The sequence below is a fragment of the Grampus griseus genome, assembly GCF_964374135.1.
Source record: "Grampus griseus genome assembly, chromosome: 5".
Taxonomy (NCBI): Eukaryota; Metazoa; Chordata; class Mammalia; order Artiodactyla; family Delphinidae; genus Grampus; species Grampus griseus.
Window position 1 is genome coordinate 32,601,671 of NC_138998.1, and position 16,249 is coordinate 32,617,919.

The window sequence follows — 16,249 nt, forward strand, 5'->3', positions numbered from 1 at the left end:
TCCTCCTCCTCTTCTTTCTCCTCCTCCTTCTCCTCCGCCGCCGGACACGCAGCCGCAGGCCGGGGCCGGGACGCAGCTGGGGAGTCAGGGACGCGCGCAGCCAGCCCTTCCCCCTCCGGCTCCCGCACCGCCGGCCGCCTCCCCTCGCCCTCCTCCTCTCCCCTCCCTGCTCCTTCGCTTCTCCTCCTCCTCCTCCTCTCCCAGCCCAGGCTGCCAGCACCATGTCCGCAGGGGGAGATTTTGGGAACCCACTGAGAAAATTCAAGTTGGTGTTCTTGGGGGAGCAGAGTGGTAAGTACCCCGCTTATTCTCTTGGCTTGGCGTCGAGTCGAACCCCCGCCAAATCATCCACCCGATTGGGACCCCGGCCCCGGCTCGAAAAGGCCCCTCGGTGCCTGGGTAGAGGGGAGGTTTGGGGATGAGAAGTCGGGGCCGGCTCGGGCGGGGCCGGGCAGGGGAGGGCCCAAGGGTAAGGGCCGAGGAGACGCTGGGGCCGGAGGTGGGGGTGAGGGTGGGATCTGGGGTGGGGGCTCGGGGTGCGGGTGCAGGTGCGGCGCGGCGGGGAGGCCGGAGGGCGGCGGCTCGCTCAGCGGCGCCGGCCGAGGCGTGAAGGCTCCGGGCTCGCTGGCTCGCTCGCACTGCGGCACCGGCTGCGGGCGACCGCGCAGGTGGCGGGGCGCCGGCGAGGGTCGCGGGGAGGACGGCGCCCCTCTTTGGAGAACGAGACGGGACTGGCGTCTGGCCGCTCCCCACCCCGCGGCACCGGAGGGGTTCCCTGGGGCCCCTGCCCGGAACCGTAATTACGGGCACGTCCAGACCCCAGGGCAGACGGCCGCGGGCGGGGGGAGACCCACAGATGTCTCCTCTGAAAAGAGCGGGTGCAGGTCGTGGGGGAACAGGGCGCCTACCTCCCCTTGCTTACGTCCGACTGGGCACAGAAGGTTCTAGACCCGCTGCCCTTCGCCAGTGTGTATTAGCCCCTATGGGGCTCAGGGATCTGGGCGATGACAGCAAGGGTTCCCCAGTGCGAGGCAGATTTGGGGGATGGTACGGGGCGCCTCACACCAAGAGCCGTGACGCCCGGGGCTGGGCAGAGAAAGGACCAGGCGACACGCCCTGCCTGGCTTCCCAGCACCCCTCCCGAGAGCGTTGGCGGTGGATTCTTCCCACCCCCCAGCTCACCGCCCTTCTTGGGGGAGGGGAGGTCACCGTGGCAGCGGGCCAGGGGCCGGGGAGAGGGGGAGACAAATGGCTTACGTACTGCCCAGCAGCCTCCCCAGGGAAAGCATCTCTGAAATCCAGGTTAGTCGCGAGGTGGGAAGACCAGGTTGAGGAGCATGGACCCTCTGACACTTGTAGGAAGGAGTGGTTTTTCAGAGCATCCCTCCAGAGGCCTCCCACCTGGGGCTGCAGGGAGACCAGCTGGGCCCTGACCAGCTCTGCTGTGGGAGCAGGACCAGCAGCTCTAGCTCTACAGACCAGTCCCGTTCACCTGGCTTGGTGCCTGTCTATACAAGGGGCCAAGACACACACAACCTTGGGAGGCCCTGGTGGGCTCCGGGAGCAGTGCTGGTGTGATGTGTGTGCCTATGGGCTGTGGAGGTCACACACCTGCCTGCTGCTGCTGCTCATTACAGCTCAGAGAAGGGTGTCGAAAGGTGGTCGAGTTCTGACATGGGTTTTGGGGCCAGGCTGGGCGTTTCAGAACAAAATCAACTCAGGCAGCCAGCCCTGTGTCCTGGACTCTGAGTTTCTGATCTTAGTAGATTCCAGTTTCACAAAACTAACTTTTCCTTGTGCCTAAAGGGGTTTGGGGGGTGGGGGTGGTCCGCACATCCCAGTGCTAGTCTTAGCGGGCCTAGAGCCCTGGGAGTTGAATTCTTAGCTGTGTTCCCTTGAGCAGATTTCAAAGCCTCTCTGAGCCTTAGTTTCTGTCTCTGTAAGATGGTTGCCTAAGGGCAGTTCTCTTACCCCTTCATGTTTCCTCAGTGTCTCCCAAAGGGCCTGGACCATGGGAGGTTCCCAACAAACACTTGTTTATTCCAAGTCTGAACATGCTTCAGCAAAGGACCAGGGGTTTGATGAGGAGAATGGTGTCTTTGAGGTAAAACTTTGGGCTCCCACGGAATCTCTGATGGGCTGAGGCCCCTACTGAGCCCTGCAAACCGCCTTTGCCCCTAAAATCACAGAAATGAGACCTGAAGGCCTCAGAGAGTGAGCCCCCACCTCTCCAGCATGTTTATATGGGAAGTTCCAGCCCCAGGGATGGGGTGTCGACCCAGAGTCCTATTGTGAGTTGTTAACCCTTCTGGGACTGGAACCACATCTCCTGTTCCCAGTCACTAACATGCCGTTGGGAAATAAGGTGACCTTGAATTGGGGAAGCCAAGAATTGGGGAGCTTTCCTGATAGGGGGTTAGGGTTGCCATACTCTGGCCAGGCTTGTGGCTATGTTGGGTGACCTGGTGGAGATACCGGGCTAGTTGGTTGGGAGCTTGCTTTCTGGGCCCTTTGAACATGGTCATTAGGGAAAAAGGCACTGCCATCAGTGCCACTGGCTATTAGCCACTCTGGTCCCTTCTGGCAGGGAGCCCTAGGACCCTGAAAGGCCTCCTCCCACTTTGTTGTGTCATTAGTGGGTTGTTTACCTTCAATTTTACAGAGCTTTTGGGGTCCCTGAGTTAGGCAGGAGACATGGGCATCTCTGAGCCTGGTGGGACAGAGGAATTGCCACCGCAGCCATGGCTTCCATCTTGCCCACATGCACTTTTACATGTGTTGGTCCTTTGTGCCCGCATCCTCTACAGCCTGTGTGGTGGAGGGAATTCTGAGTTCCCACTGAATTCTGGCCATCACCTCCACCCTGGGTCTCCCTCCCTGTGTGACCTTGGAGGTACCTCCCCTTCTGTACTCAGGGAACTTGGGTCAGCTGAGCACAGCAGGGACTTCTAGAACAGCATGGGCTGGCCTGTATGAGCTGAGTCCCCTGGAAAGGAGCCAGGGGAAGGAGATGGCCTTCTCCTGTTCCCTGTGCCTGGCTTACTGGTAGCATCTCTCTAGGCCAGTGGGCGAGGACAGCTGGATCCCAGAGAGGAGTGCCCGGCCTGGAGCCCAGTGATGAGGAGGGTGCCCAGGACCAGATAATCCCAGGGGCATCGGGCCTTCAGAGATTCCAGGGATCTGGTTTGGGTGGGAAGCCTTGAGGAGCCAATCTGGAGAGAATACCTCTAGCCCATGAGAGAGTACCACCTCCTAGCAGCCGAATGATTGCCTTACTGTGGAGCATGGAATACAGGCTGGCCAGTATCAGCCTGGCAGGGGGAGGGATTGTGGAGAGGTTGCTGTGGACCCAGGATGAAGGATTTCCTTGCAGTGTGGAGGCTGTGCAATCCTGCTGGGGCTCAGATGGCTCTCTGGGCCTGCTGGCCGTGCCCTTGTGCTGATGGCAGTGGAGGGTGAAAGAGGGGGTGATGCACACCAGTCCCGACTTGGGCACTTGGTGGCATCCAGAGAAGGCAGGCATGAGCAGATATCTGAGGAAGGAGCTCGACCTGGGGGACACAGCCCTCCTTCTGAGTTCTGATGGCGTTCTGTGGGGCTCCAGCTTCACGCGGGGCTTCTCCGAGTGTGTGTGGCAGGGAGGGGGAAGTGGGCTGTGTCTGCTGCACTCTGGCCTCTGCTCACCTCCCTTCCCTGAGACTCCTCCAGCCGGAGCAGGAAGATTGATGGACACAAGTTTGGTCTCCTTCCCCAGGCTGAGGCCAGTAGGCCAGCTTCTCCCTGTGACCAGCCACCTTCCTGTCCTTCCCTGGCAGTTGTGTTGCTGGAGGTGCCATCCATGCCGAGCACGATGTGAGTGGCATCCCTGGACTCATGCAGCATAGTGACCCAGCAGGCAGCTTTGGTTGTTTTCCATTTGTTCAACCATCCCTCTCTCCCTCCCCCATCCGCCTCTCCCACTTCCTCCTCCCAGCATCCGTTTATTCATTCAGTCAGATCTTTGAGTGTATCCCTGCCTCGTGGAACTTATAGTCCACTGGGGAGCACAGACATCTGCAGATATAATTACAGTAAAGGTCTGCGAGGGCCGTGACGAGGGAGGAACAGCTGCTGCAGAAGCACATAGCAGGACGTCCTGCCCACCTATGGGGGCAGGTGTCAGAGGCGCCTTCTAAAGGCGTCAGAGGGGGAGACGCTTCTATAGGCAGCATGCTGGTACTCCTTCTTTGGGCTGAGTGCGGGGAGTAGGTCTTGCAAGGGGCCCACCCTCTCCAGGGAGTTTTGCCTGCTCTTCTCCCTCCTGCATTGAGGAAGTGCGTGGGGTAGAGAGCAGGACAAGGGTGGAGAGCAGGACAAGGACAAGGAGAGCAGGACAAGTAGCAACTGCTGAGAGGGAAGGGTTGCCCCTCCACTTTCATCCCTGTCCTCACTGCCAGGAGGGTCCTGCCTGACCCCTGCCTCCCCGCAACCCACACTGCTGCAGCCCCACAGGGAGCCCACCGCTGGCTTGGTGGTTGTGCCTGAAGCCCATCCCAGAAGTGGACTCCTCCCAGATCTGCTGGCCCTGCTGTGCCCAGCCTAGCTGGGCACTCACCATGGTGGAGCTTTGTTTTTTTCTGAACATTTTTAGAAACAATCACATGCTGCCCCAAGACCTCTGTTGTCTTGGTTCCTCAGGATTTTAAAATGCTTATTAACTTCTTTTAGGTACAGAAACCCTAACTGAATTTTAAGCCCCTTAAGGGCAAATTTCAGCACCTTAAGGTGACTAGTCATCTTAGTCATCCTACCCCCCTCTCCGCCTGCAGGAGTTTTGTGCTCATTAAATATCTCATTTGAAAATGATGAGAGATCTTTGCTGTGTGGGATTTGCTGATGGCCCATCAGTAGATTGAAAGCGACAGGAGTCAAGGCCGCTTTGGAATAGGATTCTTCATCCTGACACCTGCCGCTTTCTCAAGCCAGAGGATTTTTATCTGCAACACTTACAGAGTCCTTCATAGAGGATTGGCTCATTTAGCCTTGGTCATGCCCACCTCACCGTTCATCTCACGGAAGCTGAATTTCTCAGGGCACCCCCATCTCCACCATCTCTGCAGAACTTTGAGAAGCAGCAAGGCCACCAGAGGTGGGGCGGAAGGGACACATTCAGACCTGGCAGAGCTCACTTTGAGATCTGAAGTGAATCACCCAGTGTCTCAGCTTCTTGGTCCTGCTTTCTCTCTTCCCAATTTTTCTCCCTGCCTCAGTGGCTGGAATGAGAGAGGGAACCTTGGATGTCAGGTGCAGGCCCGGAACCTTTGCTTTATTTGTTTAAAGAACTGGATGTAAGGTCAGACAGACAGACACCAAGATGAGAATTAACCTGTACTTGGTATAAGAGAAAAGTGGCACCCTCAGTGCTGATGATAGATGCTCGAGAACTCGCCAGAAGACAAAAAAGAAACTGTGAGAACACGTTCTGGTGGTGCAGGTGTAACAGTAATTACCATCGTTTGCATGGTCTGATTATCATTATCATTTGCAGCCTCCAAATTATAATGAATACCATTAAAATATAACAAAATAACCTCATTGTCCTTTCGTTACTTATTAAATCCCTAAAATCAGCCCATGAATATTTATCCTTATAGGTGTTGCCTTGACATTGCAAGCTCGCCCAGGGCAGGCCTGAGGGTGGTACCATCTGTGTCCCATCCAGGCTGCAAAGTGTTCCTGTCCTCCCCAACCGTTCTTCCACTGTTGCAGAATGAATGAGCCTTTGAATGTGCAGGGCTTTCTGGTCTCAGTGTAAATCATTTAGAGAAACTGATGGACAGACCCGTTGGGGAGGGTGAGGAAAGGTTAGGTGGAACAGCAAAATTCATAATCATCGGGGGTGGACTACTGTACTGGGCATTTCCTCCACTGTCTGTCTGTGTATCTGTCTGTCATCCTTTTCCATTTCTCACCACAGAGAAGATGGGGAAGGTTGCCAGGGAGAAGTACTTGACGCACCCTGAGATGAGCAGCTTTTGTGAGAGCTCAAAAGACAGGCTGCCGGGAAATGGGGCTGCAGGCAGGGCTGGGCACTTAAGCCCTGAGGGGACCGCGATGATGAGGAAGCCAGTCTCTGCTTCCTGGAACAGGGCAGGAAAGGATGCAGATTCCTAACGCCTGAGGACTCCTAAGAGAGCTTCTTTACTGAACTTGAAATTTCCAATTCCCTTTTTTATTTCGGTAACTTTGGCCCTGAACTAAGTGGGATCTTTTTTAAAAAGTAAATTTTCACAACCGTGAATATGTTATCGTTTTTAGTAAAATGATTTATTTTCAGTAGAAAAGCATATTTATCCTGGTCTCCTGGTAACAAGGCCGGTGGGAGCCTGAGTGACTCGGCCAGGTGCCTCCTGTTCCCTGGGGGGTGACATACCCAATGGACAGACCAGGGTTCAGGAGAAAACAGATGATGCCTCACCCCTGAGGGCAGAGTGGAGCCTTTACAGTAAAGGTTACCTCTATAAAAGGCATTAAAAGAGTGGCAGCCTGGAGCCCCAGCAGGACGGGCGAGGGAGGAAGACTTCATTTGGGTGCGCTCTGTGCTGGAGACCACAGCTTTCCTCCAGGGTCTGGGCAGTTGGGGGATGGGCTTGTTGCTTTAGTGGGGTTTCCCTCGAGAAAGGGGTTTCCAGTATTGGGATGACTGGCTCACCCATTTCCCCCTGTGGCTGGAGATGAGGTGAGGGCAGGTCACAGAGGCTGGCTCAGCCAGGTTCTAGCTGAGAACTCATTACTCAGAAGGGAAGAACCAGTCACACTGAGAAGCTGGTTCCTACCTTCTCTGGGGGTAGTCCTTCCTCTGGCCTCATTCTCCCTCCAGGCCTGGAGATATCAGGGCCCTGGAGACCCTGATTCTGTCTAGGGTCTGCCACCAGCTGGCCATGTGGTTGGATTAGCCCCAGCCCACCTTTCACTTTCTCAATGTGTCCCTGGAGGTTAGTGAACTTGGTGATCACTAGGGCCAGTGGAGCTCTAAGTGGTTCTATAATTCAGCACCAGCTTAGAGTATGACGCCAAGCCAGTAACACTCCCAGCCTGGGCACGGCACGGGTCAGAGGGGCTGCAGGGATGAATGAATGGGATCAGGGCCTCTGCCAACTCTTTCCCCTGGAACTGCCCTGGGCTCCAGTGCAGGGTCCTCTCCAGTCTGCCATCTCTTCTCTTGGCCAACATTCTAGGCCCACCTACCTGGGCCCAGCCTTACCTACTGTGCCCTCGGGGTGCTTTGATTCATCCCTTCTGATGATGTGTTTGGCTCAGGTTGCCAGGCAACAGGGATGGAGCTGTTTTGCCCTTCCTGCCGACAGGCATTTATCTCATACAGAGGACAGCAGAATGGGTGACAGCTCCCAGGTACTCCTACTCCGGGACACTTCCTTCTGTAGCCAGGTGGGTGGGTGGTAAGTGGGGAGGGCTGGGAAGGGACCAGAGCCAAGAGGGATATGCGGTGTCCCCAGTAGACCAGTCCCAGCTCCTACTCCAGCCCCATCACCAACGGCATCCTCTTGAGCCCTGGGCTTCCACCCCAGCCTGGCCCTCTCTGTCTGGGTGTTGGGATGTAACACCCAGACAGACAGGGGCCTCAAAAATGAGGACCCCCGGTGCTCATTTCCCTCCAAGACAGTAGGGTCTTTATGACCTTGTTGGACTTCCAAGATGTGTCTAATACATCAATATGTGGCACATGCTAAATGCTCCAGTAAGAGGTAATTTTGTTGGTGAAATAGTGACGGCACCCCCCCTCCCCGCCTGCTCGTAGATGTATGAGGGGAGGAGAAGTAGGGGTGCAAGGTTTGGAGAATCACTGATGGACCGTTTTTGTGTAGTGAGCTGCAGGGCAGCGTTCTTGTGATCTGACAGGTAGAGCTGCTTATCACTTTTGTAGATGAGGGAAGTGAGGCTCTGAGAGGCGAAGACGTTTACACAGGGTGCTGGACCCAGAAGCTGCTACTGCTGAGCTGGGAAGGACCCCCGGGTCTCTGACTCACTGGCCGGCGTTTTCCCTGCTGCCTGGCCTGGCAGGGAGGGGGACAGACTCACCCTGACCGCCTGTGGCCCCACAGCTGCTCACAAGCAGAGCACCTCAAGTTCACTGCCACTGTCCTTCCCTGAGGACACGGCCCAGGGACTGCAGGCTGGAGGGTCTGCGGTGTTGTGAGTGGGACAGTTCTTGGACCTCAGCCAGTGTTGATGTGAGTGTTAACTACACAAGCAAGGCTGCGGGTGTGGTCTGCTGGGGAATCAGGGGAGGCTTCCCGGAGGAGGTGGTGCACAGTGAGCAGGAATTCACTGGCAGGTGAGGGAGGCATCACGAGCAGAGTGCCCAGCTGTGCCAAGGCTGAGGGCTGTGATGGGCATGGGCCTTCTAGGGAATTGGGTATCCTTCATGTGGCTGGGCTCTGGTGTGGTTGGGGGAACGTGCTGGGAGGAGTTGCACCTGGGGAAGCAGGGTCAGGCCACACACAGGAGTCTGGGTCTTCCCTGCAGGCAGCTGGGACCCAATAGGGGGCTTCAACCAAGGAGGGACATGCTTATGGGTTAGAAGACAAGGCTATGGCCCACTTGCAGGCAGGAGATCCAGGTGGCCTGACCCAGGCCGGCTGGGAACATTCAGAGGATGGAATTTAGAGGAGGCCTTGTGACAGGTATCAGCTTGAGCTTCCTTCCAGCCCTGAAGTTCACCTCTGCTGCGGATGTATATTTTCTTGATTCTTTCTCTGTTGACTGAGGACTCAGGAACAATGAAGGGTTGTAGAGGAGGGACTTTTGTCCTTCTCTGCAAGACCACACTGTCCCCAGATGTACCCAAACTGGCTGCCTTAAGCTCCTCTGCCCTTCCAGCCTCCACAGTGCCCTGGGTGCTCTGGGACTGCTGGCAGCCCTTCCAGGCTCTTCCCGTCCGCCAGCTGCTCAGGGCGGGTGTATACCTGGAGAGGAGCGGGCCGCTGGGTGTGCGAGCTCCTGCCTCCTGTGCAGCCTCCTGCCACTGCCTCCCTTGCTGGGCTTCTCTTCCAGCGGACACCTGACTCCCTTCCTGTGCTTTCTTCCATAGATTCCCTTGCTCTTCTCTGCCAGCTTCCAGCTTCCCAACCAGCTCAGGCGTCCCTGAGGACTTGAGGGAGGACTGTGTGGGGAAGAGCTTCCCTCCGCGCCTTGGAAACAGAAACCTAGTCTTAAGCTGGCTGTGCAAAAGGCAAAGGGTGGGAGCCAGGGAGCTGGCGTGGAGACAGGGGGCTGCCTTCCTGAACCCGGCCCCCACCTGCAGGCCCGCTCACGGTCTGATGGTCTGTCCTCAAGGCCTGAAACGCCACCCTCCAAAGCCCTGGTAACCTCTGTTCCCTGCCCCTCGTGTCTTCCACCCATGGAGGTTACTGAGCCCCACCTGGGCATTCCTTTGCCAGTGTAGCTGGTAGGGGGAGAATACCCAAATTATGCATCGTCAGCGGTCACAGCACATTTCAGTGGCCCCTGTGGGCAGGGCCACGTTAATGGTCTGCGAGATCAGAGCGGGTAAGGAGACCTGTGCCCTCGGTTGGTGCTCAGCAGAGGTGTCACCCCTGCCCAGAGTTGCTGGACTAGAGAAAACGGCCTGGAAGCTGGCCGCAAGCAGCTCAGCCCAGCTTTGACCTGTTTGAAACCCCGCTGGGTACCCCCGTTGCCCCCATCCCGGGGCAGAAGCAGGACCAAGAGACACATCCCTGGTTCGGGACTGCAGAGCTGCGAGTGTGACCTCCACATGGGCGTCAGGTCCCTCTGGGGGCGGCGTGCGGATTCCGAGAGAGGTAGAGAAAATGTTCTGACCCTGTTGACGAGCGGGGAATAAACATCACACAGACTGAAGAGGATAAAGTGAAGCATTCAAACTCACATTTCTTGTGTATTTCCCCATCCAGTGAAGGATGGGGGGTGGGGAGTCGGGAAGTGCAGGGAAGAGAGGGCCATGGAGGCACTGAGGGGAGGCCCCCCCACCAGACACAGGTGCCGGAGCGCACCTTCACAGGCCTGCTGGCCGCCACGTGCTGCGGCCTTGGGAAAGCCCGGGTGGCATAAGGCTCTAGGCAATGGTGCTGTCCGTCCTGGGGCCCCAACCAAATAGAATTAAAGGGTCCTGTGGAGGCACTGATTCCGGTTGGGGCACAGGAGTGACGGGACTAATTCTGTTTTCACGTGGAGGATGAGCTGAGGGGTGGGGGCTGCTGCTGTGAGGAGGCCGACGACCCTTGGCCAGGCAGAGCAGGAGTGGAGAGAAGGGCTCTCACCTCGGCCCCGGGAGATGAGGGAGGGCATTCTTCAGCTCCATGGCCCCAGTGCTGGGACACCGGGCTTCCATGAGCAGACTGAGCCTCGTCTCTCCCTCCCCAAGGCCAGTTGGCTCTGCTCCCCTGGGACCCTGCAGTTCCCAGACTGGGCTGCTGCAAGTAGGGTCTTGGGGCCAGGAGATTATTTGGTTCTTCTCTTCTCTGTGTAGAGAGCGCCTCTGAGAAGGGTTTATTTTTAGGGGAAAAAAAAAGCCACTCTCAGATTAGCCACTTATTTTAGGGATATTAGCAGATCCTACTTGTAGCACCAGGATCCGGAAATTCTCCCCTGACTCTAATCCGTCACTCCCCCACATCCAGCCAAAGCACTGCCGGCTGCTGCCCACGTCAGAATGTGAAATGCAGGCCTGGAAAGTTGCCTTGCCAGCCCACCCACCCTGGTTCTCTCCCACCTGCATCAGAAGAGGGCAGAACCCCAGGTGTTGGGCCAGAAGAGCCAGCTCCTCCCCTTTCTCCGTCATGCAGCCAAAGGGTCATCTAAGCCAGAGTTCTGGTCTGGACAGCAATGTCCACTCATCTGTCCACCTCACCTCGGGGGGCTGGAAGTGCTGTGGGAAATGTATGGTGAGGTAGTCACAGCCCCTGCCCACCACAGCCACGTGCAGGGCAGCTGAGGGCTTCAGTCCTAAACAGAGAGACCTGCGAGGTTCTGCAGCAGGTGACCAGCCACTAACACCGCCGCAGGAGAGGAGGCGGGGGCTGAGGGAAGAGTAGAGGGGGCATCTTTTAGGAATGTGAGATGGTTTGACAGATACAACCTAAGGTGACCCTGAATGAGTCACCCCCTTGCCTAGTCCCTTCCCCTTGAATGCAGATGGAACCCAACACTTGCTTCTAGCCAGTGTGGTATGGCAAAGATGATGGGCTGTCACTCCCACGATTGTTTCTCTAAAAGACTCCTCTGCTGGCCTTGAAGGCGTGAGCTGCCATGTGGTGAGAGGGCAGTGAGGGGTCATGTGGTGAGGAACTGTGGGTGGCCTCTAGGGGAAAAGCAGCCCCTGGCCAGTAGCCCCCAAGAAGATGGAGACTCAGTCCTCCAGTCACGAGGGACTGAATTTGGTCAGCCACCACAGACAGGAGCTTGAAAGAGGACCCCGAGCTCCAGAAAGAAACGTAGCCCAGCCAATACCATGATTGTAGCCTTGTGAGACTGCGAACAGAGGTTCCAGGAAAGCCGTGCACAGACTCCTGCCCCAGGGGAATGTGATATAATAAATGTATGTTGTTTTGATCCTCTAACTTTGTGGTATTTGTTACACAGCAACAAAAAACTAATACAGATGGGGTGAAGATTTTTCCAGGGAAGACACACCTTAGAGATGTCCTCCTTTTGCAGACAAGGAGTTGGAGCTTCCATGAGGAACTATGACCTGCTCCTGGTTAAGCAGCTGGCTGGGGCCATGGGAGGAGGGAGGCCCTCGTCCAGGGAGGCCCCGGGAGTCGAGTCCTAGTTCTTGCTCTGCTACTTCTCTCCCTTTGTGCAGCTTTGAGCAAACCCTCCTGCTTCCTGGGCCTCCAGTTTTTCCTCTGTTACGTGAAGGACTGGATCTGATGATCTCTAGGTGACTTCTTGCCATGACTTGGCATTCTGAGGCCACTCTGATCTGTGATCCTTCTAGAAGCCAGGCCTCAGGGCCTTTGTGAGTTTTAATCTCTGCTGCTCCTCCCGTGTTGTGTTTCCACTGTGGCTTCAGGAGGCATGATCTTCCTGTCCTGGGCATACTTCTATAAGCCTGATGGGTTCAGGCAAACCTCTGAAGTGGAACTCTTGGCTGTGCACCAGGAGTTACTATCTGGCCGTGACCCTGGGGTCATGTGATCCTGGGCAAGCGGCCCCTCTTCTCTGACCTCACATCTCCTAGCTCAGTGAGAGGCTTGGACAGAATTAGTTCCAGAGTCCTCTATGGCTCACACCCTCTGGGGTGCTGCTTTGGAGAAGGGCTCCTTAAGGACCTGGAGCTTGTGGGATGGGACAAGTGAGCCTGGATACATCTTCTTGGTACCCAGGCGTCCAAGTCCAGGGGCAGACCTGAATATACGCCCAGTTTCTTGTTCCCCAGCCTGGCCCTCCGGCCACCCCAGTGCCTGGCCAGCAGTCATCTCTGGTCCACAAGGGCTGGAGACAAAGAATCCTCCTTGCCTGCTGGGTGGTCCTGTGCTCACTCTCAGGCCCAGGGGTCCGGAGATCTAGAGTGCATCTTCCACCCCCGAAACAATGGTCCTGGAAGGCCATCCCTACTCTCCAGGTGAATCTTGAGCAGGTGCCCTTGAGCCCATCCTGAGGGCAGGAGGGGTCTTCTTTCTATTGACTGAATGGGGAGGTCTCCACATCCACTCTTCCCTCACCAGCTGGCTCTGGACATGCAGGGGCTGGGATTGTGCCCATTTCCTCTTTGGCAAAGCAGCAAGGTGCACAGAGTGAGCAGGCTGTGTGAGGGTATGCAGGGACAGGAGGGGGCGCTGGGCCCCCACAAGTGCGGGAGCAGCTCCCTGTGCTTGGGGAGGCCTTGGAGTCAGCACCCTTGGTCAGCGCCAGCCCAGGGTTCCTCTGAAGGATGCCATGCCTCCAGCAGCCTGTGACCTTGAGGCCACCTTCCACCTGACCGGGCAAGCTTGATCTCATGGCCAGGCAACAGCTGGGCCCCCTTGGATGGGGGCTGTGGGTCCACTGTCACAAGGCCCCTCTGACTGGACCTCAGCTGATAATCTGGAAAACACAAGCCATGGCTCTCAGCGCTCTGTCTACACATTGTCACTGCCCCACTGTCCTCTCCCTGTGAATGAGGCTTTTAATAGCAATGCCACCAGCAGTTGGCCTTAGGAAGAGAAGTATAAATGTGAGCATGTACGTATATTACTTTGCCAACCTCCATGCTGTGGATGAACCAAGAGTTCCTCTCAGTTTAATAAACTACCAAATTGCATTAACACCAGCCTTGTCAAAAGATCAGCTGGTGGTGGGAATTTAGCATGTGTTTCTTCCTTCTCTCAAACGTACATATCCTCACTATGGTTGAATTCTTCACAGCACCCATGCAGCTACTCAGACATGTGACACGATTGGCCAGCGTAGGGTCGGACTAGAGTTGGGCTGAGCCTCAAGCCAATTGGAATGGAGTGCATCCTGCCCATCCAGGTCTGGCTGTCCAGGGAAGCCAAGCCAGAGTGTGTGCACTGCAGGCGGGAGCTCCTGTTCTAGCTGGGGGTGGAGAGTGGCTAGCACTCAAAGCTAGCAGGTGCTGCTACTGCTGTTGGGACCTGGAGGGGAGACCCAGCACCTCTTTGAAGCTGAGAAGAGTGTTCAAGATGACTCAGTGAGGTAGAGAGGGTCCAGACAGTGGGTGAGCTGGCCATGGTGGGGAGGAACTCTGCAGCCCACATGAGCTGTGTGCTCAGGCTCAAGTGGTTTTCAAGAAATCCTGAAGACGTGATCCTTGATGAGGTTCTCAGTTTCGTAGCTAAGACACCAGGGGTACTAGAGAGTCCCCCCCCCCCCCACCAGGGCTTCTGGTGCTTGCTGGGTTGAGAGAGAGAGAGAGAGAGAGAGAGTGTGTGTGTGTGTGTGTTTGCATGCATCTAAGTGAGCATGAGCTCACTTAGATAGCATAAGGCTCTAGGTGGTTATGCCAAGGTTCTGCCCACCGAGCTGTCCTGTCCAGGCTTACTCCATCTCCTGGCCTGTGGTTAGAAGGGCTCACAGCAGTTCCCCAGTGCCCAGCTAGGTCCCTGTTCTTGGTGAAGACTGTTGATGCCAAGTACAGTTATATTCTATTTCCTTAGGAAAATTTCACGTTGACCACAATGTTTAATCAGAACAAGCCATTTCCTGAATGTGTGCAGAATCTGAGACAGGGATATAACATACATATGTGTGTGTGTGCATAATTTTAAAAATCGTCATATTTCGTTTTTTCCTTTAACTTTTTATTTTGACATAAGTTGAGGCTTATAGAAAGTTGTAAGACTAGTATGAAGGCTTCCCACATGCCTTCCACCCAGAATGTTAACATTTTACTGCTCCTGTGGGATTCATAGCACTTCTGTGAGGTAGGCACTTCTGCCTCCATTGTACAAATGAGGATGCTGAGCCTCAGAGAGTATAGTAACTAACTCAAGATCACACAGCAAATAAGTGGCAGAGCCAAGATTAAAATCCAGGCCTGTCAGTTGTGTGTAACCATGTGTGATGTAAGCGTGAGTGTGTAGGTGTCTTGCTCCTTCTGCCCAAAGAACTTCCTTTCTTGTGTTGTAGATCTGCTAGCAAGAAATTGTCTTGGCATCTGACTTCTTTATATCAATTCCATTTTTGAAATATTTTTGCTGGGTATAAAATTCTATGTTGACAATATTTTTCTTTCAGTACTTCAGAGATGTCACTTCATTTTCTTCTGGTTTGCATGGTTTCTGACAAGGTAACAAAGATTTTTATTCTATATTTTCTTAGGCCTGTGAGCCAATATATTCTTGTTATTTTTGTTTAAACAGTCAGTTATCTTTTAAAGAGATTTCAATGATACAAAAGAAATCTTACACATTTTCCCATGTAGTGACCATTCCCTGTGTTCACTATTCCTTTATGTGGACCCACATTTCCATCTGGTGTCATTTCACTTTTTCCTGGAGTACTACCTGTACAGATCTGCTGATGATGAATTCTGTCAGCTTTTGAATATTTGAAAAAGTTTTTATTTCGTCCTTATTTTTGAAAGATGTTGTATATATCTGAAAGTTACAGAATTCTAGGTTGATAAGTTTTTCTTTCAGGACCTTACAGATACTGCTCCATTTTCTTCTTGCTTGCATTGTTTCTGAGGAGAAGTTGCTGTCTTCTTTATCTTTGTTTCCCTGTATATAGTGTGTCATTTTTCCCTGGCTACTTTTATGATTTTCTCTTTATCACTGATTTGGTGCAATTTGATTATGATGTGCCTCTGTGTGATGTCTTTTATGTTTCCTTTGCTTGGGGTTTGTTGAACTTTTTGGATCTGTGGTTTACATTTTCTCTCAAATTTGTAATATTTTCAGTAAAACTTTCTTCAATTCTTCGAGAACTCCAAATACATGTATGTTAATCTACTTGATGTCATCCTATGGCTCACTAGTGTTCCAGTAATTTATTTCTGTTCTTTTTACTCTGTTTTATTTTAGATATTACTCTGTCTTCAAGTTCATTGATCTTTTCTTCTGCATTTAATCTGGGATTAATCTGTTGCTAACCCATCTAGTGTATTTTTCATTTCCCACATTGTAGTTTTTACTTCTAGAAGGATGATTTGTGTCTTTTTAAATATCTTCCATATCTCTGTTTAACTTTTTGAACATATGAAATACAGTCATAATAATTGTTTTTTAAAATATTTTTGTTTGCTAATTCTAACATTTGTGTCAGTTTCGACTGATTTTTTTCTCCTTATTAAGGATTTATTTTATTGCTTCTTTTCATGCCTGGTAATTTTTTATTGGATGCTAGACATTGTGAATTTTGTCATGTTGTGTATTGGATGGTTTTTGTATTCCTGTAAATTCTTAGGATTTGTTAGCTGGGACTGGAGTGGTGCTCAGTCTGGGGCTAATTATTTCCCACTTTTGGGGCATAGCCCTTCAGAGTTCTCTCCCCAGTGTGCCATGAATGAGGAAGCTTTTCACTCTGGCTGGTAGGAACAGGCACTATCCCAGGCCTATGTAGATGCCAGGTGCTGTTTCCTTTTTAATCCATTTGGGTGGTTCTTTCCCAAGTCTTGAGCAGTTTCTTTACACACCTTTGCTGATCAGTCCTCAGCTGAAGACTTAAGAGAGCCACTTCGCAGACCTCTGGTGTTCTCTCTCTCTCTGTGCACCTCTTTCCTCTCTTGTGAACTTTGGCTGACTTGTTTTCTCCAGACTCTCAGCTC

The 16,249-nt window shown here is 53.7% G+C and overlaps 1 protein-coding gene across 1 annotated transcript in view; it reads left to right on the forward strand.

Annotated features, from left to right (window-relative positions):
* Window positions 1–204: 204 nt before the first annotated feature.
* Window positions 205–16,249, forward strand: part of RAB6B (RAB6B, member RAS oncogene family) — a 54,008-nt gene continuing 37,963 nt past the window's right edge. Inside the window, exon 1 of the mRNA XM_082654795.1 lies at window positions 205–291. Coding sequence (XP_082510921.1) covers window positions 222–291 — 70 coding nt within the window. The 5' untranslated portion in view covers window positions 205–221. The remainder of the gene's footprint in view (window positions 292–16,249) is intronic.